This window comes from Sinohyriopsis cumingii, chromosome 6 (assembly GCF_028554795.1).
Source record: "Sinohyriopsis cumingii isolate HCF-2022 chromosome 6, ASM2855479v2, whole genome shotgun sequence".
NCBI classification, from domain to species: domain Eukaryota; kingdom Metazoa; phylum Mollusca; class Bivalvia; order Unionida; family Unionidae; genus Sinohyriopsis; species Sinohyriopsis cumingii.
In genome coordinates, this window is record NC_142966.1 from 85,800,398 (window position 1) to 85,808,986 (window position 8,589).

General features: G+C 34.2%; 1 protein-coding gene across 3 annotated transcripts; it reads left to right on the plus strand.

Annotated features, from left to right (window-relative positions):
* Nucleotides 1-122: 122 nt before the first annotated feature.
* Nucleotides 123-8,110, plus strand: LOC149797367 (uncharacterized). Of its 3 annotated transcripts, none has more exons than XM_089960400.1 (2): nucleotides 123-366; nucleotides 6,707-8,110. In XM_089960400.1, exon 2 carries the CDS (start codon nucleotides 6,727-6,729, stop codon nucleotides 7,861-7,863), a length of 1,137 nt encoding a protein of 378 aa, XP_089816526.1. In that variant the 5' UTR covers nucleotides 123-366; nucleotides 6,707-6,726; the 3' UTR covers nucleotides 7,864-8,110. The 3 variants fall into 3 exon arrangements, with proteins under 3 accessions (XP_089816526.1, XP_089816527.1, XP_089816528.1); XM_089960401.1 differs by having other exon boundaries at nucleotides 123-354; XM_089960402.1 differs by having other exon boundaries at nucleotides 123-308.
* Nucleotides 8,111-8,589: the final 479 nt, after the last annotated feature.

An 8,589-nucleotide genomic window follows, 5' to 3' on the forward strand; every position in this document is an offset into this window, starting at 1 on the left:
TCCATGAAAATTGTTGACTGTAGCTTAAGTCAGAGGTACATTACAAGGAAGAGTCGGATTTCATATACTGAGTACGTCTATATATCTGACTACTTGTACAAACTATTTCTACCTGTATCACGTGATAACCACGTTGGAATGCAAGCCGAGCGATGGCGGAAATGACTGTTTACTTGTGGCATCTCTATTCAAATTGAACATAGTTCAATGATAGTTCTTTCAATTATTTTAATAAGACTGATTTCCACCTTCACCGATTTGTTCTCATGTTTCGTGACACCATTCTGGGACGGTGGTCTATGAATTGGGTAATACCAGTTTTAACTTGAAATATTAGAAATCTTCCTCCACCAAGTATATTCACCGGTAAGTACACCAATCGAAACGTAATCGTTTCGGGTAAAAGGATGAATATTGTCACGCTGGTAGTTAGCATGGTCAGTGCGACCGTACAGCCTCAAAGGACATTGCAGTATCAAAAGTCTTACTCTAAGCATGTACATTAAAACCTGCATAAAATTGTTACATCTTCGAAGTATAGCGGCTCAGGATTAGCTAATCACCTGTAGACAAAAGACGAGGGGGTGGGGCAATAAACAAATACGCCTTGCTAAGTAACTCGCAACACAAATCTATTGTCTAAATTATTGCTCAATAGTAATGTATGCATTTAAAGGGTAAAATAGTAACAAGCAACGGATCATTGTACATATGAATTCGCTAAATGTCGCTTCAACTGCACTTGAACAAAAGAGTCATGCGCTGATTGCAGGCTTACCACAGTTGCTTAAAGTCCCTCCATCTCTGAAGTTTTCGTCGAATTTATGGATTTTTTAAGATATTAAAGACTGCAGAATTCATTTCTAATTTTGTAAATGCGTGGTGACTGCAGATTTTCATTATGTTTGTTATTTATCACACATACAAAAATGGAAATTCTTAAAAAAGTTGCGAAGATTGATAATGATAAAGTATACATGCAAAACATGTTATGATACATGAAATCGTAAATTTCTATGACAAAAGAAAACGCACCAGCTTCACGCACGCTCCTAACATCGCCACCACCGTGTTATAAAGTTTATATCAATTTATTCACACCTTCTTATTTTTAAAAAATTGTAAGTCAAATATTTAAATTCATTTGCATCATCGAACTCCTGTTTTTACAAGACAGATTCGCACGTATGATTGATAAATAATGGAAATTGTAGTATAAGAACACCATAAAATTTAAGCCTTCATGTTCTTTTCTACATTTTCCTTTCAAGGCATATTGTCAGTGTGCCAGAACTGTTCTGTACAAGTCTTATAGTAATATCAGACCACAGTTTCGCCTGCCAACAAACTTTCTTTTTCCTTTGTTTCAATAGTATTTATTCAGCAAAACATTTTCATGTATGATTTATAACAATACAATCTGTATGGGTGTTCAATGGAAAGCTGGACGCTTGTTGACACTGTCCCCCTTTTACCGATAAATTTTAACAAGCAATAATTGTCTACCAATATTATGTAGTTAAATCATATACAAATATAAAATTTTACTTGGACAGTTTAGTATATATAATTGATACAGCTCCGGTGAACTAGGTGGTGAGTCTGTCCGCCTCAGATGCGGGAGGTCGCTGGTTAGAAGACTTAAAATTGGTTTGTCCAGATTCAGTTACGTTTTAAAATTTGGAAGGGATGGATTGCTAAATATTTCCAACGGTAAAGTGTTCTACAGTTGAACTGTGGAAGGCAAAAAATGATTTTTGCTAAAGTGTCGTTCGGCACAAAGGAGGTCTAATAGTATTCGATTATCGAGTTTTGTAGGTATAATTGCTAACAAAAAGAGAATGAATAATATCTTGTAAATAATTTGGAGCGAAATGATTGCACATTTAAACAACCTAATTAATTGATGCTTGTAACGTCTATGATTCGAGCTATCCCACCCGGTTTCCTCATATTATAATGTCAGAGCCACACTCTTGGTAATACCAATTAGGATTCTCAGAGCCTCCAAATTTATGTTCAAGTGAATCTCTTTCTTGTCTAATACATCTATCCCAGATATAATCACCATAGTCAAATATGCGAAGTATGAAAGATGTATACATTCTGTTTTAGGAAAAATGATCCAATCTACATTTCAAATTCAAATTCTTCTAAGTATTAACTTTCTCCAAACCGTTTCAGACAAATTCTTGACATAATTTTGCCATGTGGCATCATGTAACAATATAATACCTACCTGCGTATGTTGGAATTCGTCTTGGATATCTTTACTGAACATCTGCACTTTATCACGATTATTTGAACTTTACTTTCGTGGTAAGTGCATTGACTCTGTTTTGTAAGTTATCTGGTATTTCAAACACGATCAAAGGCTATGCTTATATTTAAAAAATACAATTCTAACCTCCTTTTCAGGGTGTATAGGCAAGCAAATGGAAATTATAAATAGCTATTAACTGATTAGTTGTCGAGTCCCCGGGTGTAGATCCTGTTTTCTTTAAGTGCAATCAAATTATATTAAACAATATTATTATGCAAATATTAGTAGACACGTTTCTCAAACACCTTGGACAAAATGCAATGAAGTGATATTAGGCAATAGTTTGAAACCTTTGTTTTACATCCCTCTCTATATACTGGGAACACATTTGCTGATTTTTCAATAATCCGGAAACCTTGAGGTACTATGAGAACTGATAATTAACCGACACAGTGGATGCTTAATTGAAAATGCAATTCTCTTAAGTAACTTGGGATGCAATAAGTCTGAACCACACGCTTCGATTGATTTAAACCAATAATAACTCTATGTCATCTTCAGTAATATGATGCAAGAGATAGCGGCGTACGGCAATTGAGTACGTCTAGGTCAGCAAGTTGACATGGTGTCATATTATCAGTTTGTATTACAGACTATTAGCAAAAGTAACGGTTAAATATTTTAGCATTTTCACAAAACGTCTGTCACAATAGCCCAGTTTATAATCAATGACTTACAACATTTCTTCTTGGATTTTCCCTGCATGTATATAACCAGTTTACACCACTTCTTACATTTACCTAAACAAAATTTAATTTTGTCAGCCAGCCACTGGCTGATGATATATTCAGATTCACGTATTTCACTAATAATGTTATTTCTTTCTTGACGATATAACACTCATTGTTGTGAGTTTTGCTTGCTTTTTGCTCAAACGTAAAGCGGCTTTCTAATTTCCTAGCGCAGCCAGGTTGGGTCTTTAGCACCAATAGTAACCGTTTCTTTGTTTCACGGTGTTACTTACTGCATCTCAAAGTAGACATGTGAATTTAGTAACGATATCATTAATATCGTTATTTTTACGTATTTCACCCCGGGGGACTTTCTGCAGAAGTGAATTTAAGAAAGTATTTTCGTCTTTATCGTAAAATTGTATTGCTCTCATATGGCACTCGAATTTTGTTAATAAGTTTTAAAATGGCATATACAGGGCAATAGTATGTGATTCCGATATAATCAAAAGGATCGAGGACACCAGCACTGCACACAAATCATTCATCGTTATGGGATTTGTTCATATTTTTCCTTCTTTTCGTTACAGTTTCTTTGCAACATCAAAAGATATAGCATTTTACGCTTTATTTTTCATATCAAAAGATACATCATTTTACACCTTCTTTCTGCTATCAAAATATTTATACCGTCCTGGTGCTCTAAGTGATTAGAGCGTCCCTGTCGAATATGCCGAATCATACCAAAGACTTGTAAAATGGCACTAGCAGCTGCCTCGCTAGACACTCAACATTAAGAGGTTAATATTTGGACTGATTTGTCTGGTATCAGGATAATGTGACTGGGTGGGACATGATGCTACATGTCTGCAGCATGATACCCGATTGCTTTACATCATTATAAATTGCCACACTACAGACATCGTAGCGATATGACTTATACAAATTATTAAACCTACGTTAACAATCCAAATCACACACAGATACACTCAAAAGATATAGCAACGACAATATTCTATATTCATATTTTTATTTAATAAAACATAGCTTTTAATGATTAAGTTTAAAATTTAATTAAATAAAGGTCTCAAATTTATACAGCAAAAAAGGATATTAATTGAATCATCAAACAAATTGGTTTAGAGCTTGATCTGACATAAATGTTTGTCTTCCAACATTACATACAAAATTCACAACTTTTATTAGCATAAATGAACCCTAGCACAATGTTTGCCAGCTCTATTTCATTAATTAATTTCCTGGTTCAATTGCAGGACTAAAATGGGTTAGATGGTACGTATCAGTAAATGCCTTCAACATACCTTTTAATATCTGTTCTACCAGGTTCTTATTTTGAACGAATATTGATTAAGAACATTCATTCATTATCTACATCTTTTTTTTTTTCTTCATTCACTAAACATGTATTTACCCCTCCTCTCGCTCGCTAGATAATCCAAACTAAATGGGTTAATTTTTCTGGATTTTAAGCAATTCATAAAAGACAAAATTGTATATACTACACAATTTACTATATGATTAAATTTAAGTCAAGCTTTCGAAACATTTATATTTATTTGGGACACTCGGCGGCAGTTCGTTTATTTTTGGGAGAAAAACTCAAAAACTCAGACATTGCCTCAACATTTGCATTTCTAAACGTAAACGTTATGTACGTATTTCTTCCAATATGCTGCACAGCATCATGAACTTATCTGCATTGTATGAAAGATGTAATGTTTACCATCGACTTTGAGTATGCGTCACTTCCTCAAACGGGCTGATATGTTAAATCACTATTAATCCTAGGGTATGATATACTTGTATTTACGTTTCCGTTTATAGATATTTTAGAATTTAGTGATTATTTGTTGATTATGGGGAGACGATTTTAGGAAGACACTTCTGAATCAGACGAATTAGCAAATTTCTTGGGGCATGCGTAAATAAGGTGCTACATTCACCAGACTTTATGAGAGCATGGATTAGTTTCTTAACATTGGGAATAATCTTGATATTTTAGATATAAATGTGTAGTAATGGGAGATAGGAGTGCTTCATTGTATTAGGTGCTTGGGTCGTATTTTAGATTTCATGGCGTGAAGTACTAATATTCGGCTTAGACAAGCTTACTTGTGAACCATAAAAATGTGAAAGAAAGAAACATCAAATTATGAAATTATTAGAATTTCGTAATATGTGGTCATTAAGTGATTAGATAAAAATTATTTAAGGGGTTTGCGCATTGATGAACCCTTCAGCTGACAAGTACTTTGTTTTAATGTCCATGTAAATAGAGGAAAATATAGACTGTCACAGACAGATTTCTCGTCTCTACTTCAGCAATGTTTAAGTGAGAATTCCATTAAAAAATTCAGGGCAGTTTTGTTCACGACTCCAGTAAGTCTTTGTTGTATCCACAATTTTAACAATTTCGTTTAAAGTCATATATTATTACTGGGGGGACATCTTAGTTGTCATTTATTACTAATGTGGACAATTGCTAATTATCTACACAAGACTATGCATTTTCTCTCCCCATTTAGAGGTAAAATGGAACAGGTAGATGGTCGAGCCTAGGACAACTTCCTTTTCAGAACAGAATATGTGTACGTTGCAATATATTAGAAGATGAATACCACTGTAAGCTAGAACGCCCTCAGTACCGCGATAGATGGCATATATACTTGCTTGTAAAATAATGTTTTTGCAATCATCTTTGTTTTTTCTCTGTTTACTTGAACGCCTTTGTATAGTTGAACTTTACGCATTTTGAAGCAGCATAAACTCATCCAGTCTTTTTTGTTCCTCCTCACGCACAAATAGAGTATTGAGTAATCATTTGAATACATCCTGGCATTGAATCTCTTCAATATAAAAACTTGTTTTAGTCTTAAAATTAGCAATGCACTTTGTAATGTCATCCGGTCTTTTATTCATACTACTCACAAAGATCTGAAAATTAGAAGTCATATATTAAACAAATACTAAAGATTCAGTAATAGCAACACAAGTAATGAAATGTTACTTTTTAACCTCACGTGCACGCACTAGGTAAATAGTCCACCGGTTCGACTTACAATAAAACAAGCTGTATTATATTCAGTGAATCTCATCGAGCTCGAATTATATATCATGCATCACAAATTAGTAATGAAAATTTAGTTTTCCTGTTTCCATCTCGTCGTCCGTCCATTTGTCCTTTACTCTCTCCTCTTTCTGACCCTTCATACTGTAGCGTGCCAACTAAATAATATCTAAGCGACTTTCGCAAAGAAAGGCAGAAGCAGCTGATTGGGATGTTCTGGTCGGGTATGGAACCCGCGATCCTTGGACTACAAGTCAGACATTGCTACAGCGGCTGCTTTACTGCTAATTATAAAAATCTATATTTAAATTAAAGTCTCTGGTAATGAAATTAGTTTGTGCAAGAAAGGTTTTTTTATTTCTTATTTGCCATATTTAGGATTCGAATAGCTGTATTTAACATAAACATCGTATTCAATGAACTTTTAAAAGCCTTTTGTTTTTGAACTCCTGCTGCTATTCACTTCTCTAAACCTAAATTGTTTCTTATCAATTGTTTTCATAACATATAAATATATATATATATATATATATATATATATATATATATATATATATATATAAGAACAAATTAAAATGTTTCCTTAAGTGGAACTTATTTATAGTGTATCTCTCTACTTTGCAGATGTATTAATGCAGTGAATAATGGCAGCGATGAGAAGAAGAAATATTTATAAGAGAATAGTGCTCGTCTGGGTTTTAGCTTTGATTGCCTATTATGTCATTTTATTATTTGCTGAGGTATTACAGCAACAGGTGGAGAAAATTATTGTGTATAAATGCTACTCCAACAGTACGAAAAGAGCACGTTTTTCTCATGAGGAAATCGAGAATGATATTATAAAGGTCAACCTGCAGGTTGAACCGCCCCCTTATGATATTTCAGCTGAACCCTTTCCAAATAACGGATCTTTGAGAATAGAAAGAATTATCCACCAAACATGGATTGACAAAAATATTCCTGAAGATTTCCGAAAGTATATATCTTCATTCAAAAAACACCATCGCAATTTTGTGTATATGTTCTGGACTGATACAATAGCGATGAAGTTTGTGGAGGCTATGTTTCCCATGATTCTGCCTTTCTACGTCAACTATCAACGTAATCTTCAACGTGCTGATGCGGTACGATACATGATCTTGTATGAATTTGGAGGAGTTTATGCCGATCTTGATATTATAAGTCTCCGTCCTCTTGATCCAATCTTGAGAAAATACTCTTGTATTCTATCACAAGAACCACATATCCATCCCATCATCTACAGCAATTTTTACGGTTCGGCATGTAACGCATTCATGGCCTGTCGCCGTCATCACCCCTTCATGAAGATCTTGGTGAACAATCTACATTCGTTCTCTGTGGCTGCAGAGGTATTGGATTCCACGGGCCCAAGATTTGTTACCATAATATACAGAAACTACATAGTCGACCATCCTCACGTCAACAAAACAGATGCTGACGGTGTTTATTTAGCGCCACCAGAATACTTCATGCCGTCTTCAGACCCTACTCTTCAAAAGGAAGTGGAAACGCTATGTTCCAAGACAGAACTTATTCATTTACAGAAATGGTTATGTGAAAGGTTCAAAAGACATGCCTTGGGAGGTCCCACAAATTACACATTTACTGACCACAAGTGGGCTCATTTGACCAAGTCTTCAAAATCAAACGAAAGAAAAAAATCCTTTAGCATCACAAACATTATTCCTGATGTAAAATTTTATATACAAGAAGCATCCAAACAAGCTAAGAATAATGCAACGAAAACTCCGAATTCATGAAGACATTAAAAGTACCACCAATTTATTTCTAGACTTTTCCAACTTAAAATCATGTTCCTTATGTTGAACCATGTACATCTAATTATTGCTATTGGACCGATTTTAAATCTCGAATGAGTTCTTTAAGGGAAACATTAAATTCTTGCCTATGTTCCACCAGATACACTAAAATATGTTACATGACCGAGTTGTTTTCTCCATTTATGTAATTGATTCTACAATACACGTATATCTTTAATAAGGAAAATACATAGATTTTGTAATTTATCATATTGCAACCAAAGGTGAGAACTACAATGTTGGATATTTTATTGAAGTTTTCTTAATCGGGCTCTAAGTTACTCCCGTACTGATGAAAAATATTTCCACGAGCTCTCCATAGTTGACCACACACAACGAATTATGTTTAGAACAGAATATTCCACTGATGTAAAATGTTGCTTTGGTTTTTAGCTTAACATTAAACAAAGCAAAAACAAGGTTATATAATTCATGTCGCTGTAACTTAGCAATCCAACATATGGGAAACTCACAATTATACCTATTTCTTTGAGTTCCTTAAAGCGACATTAAGTTACTTTCACACTGATCCAAGATATTTGCACGAGTTCCCCATAGATAGATACATCGAAAACTGTTTTGAGCCCAATTTTGTTTTACAATTCGATATGCTCTGTTTATGACATGCATTGGTTTGATTCTGCAATCAAATTTAAACGACGCTTT

What these genes read in the sequence shown, in the direction of transcription:
- LOC149797367 (XM_089960400.1), top strand. Translation starts at nt 6,727, where the DNA reads ATGGCAGCGATGAGAAGAAGAAATATTTATAAGAGAATAGTGCTCGTC.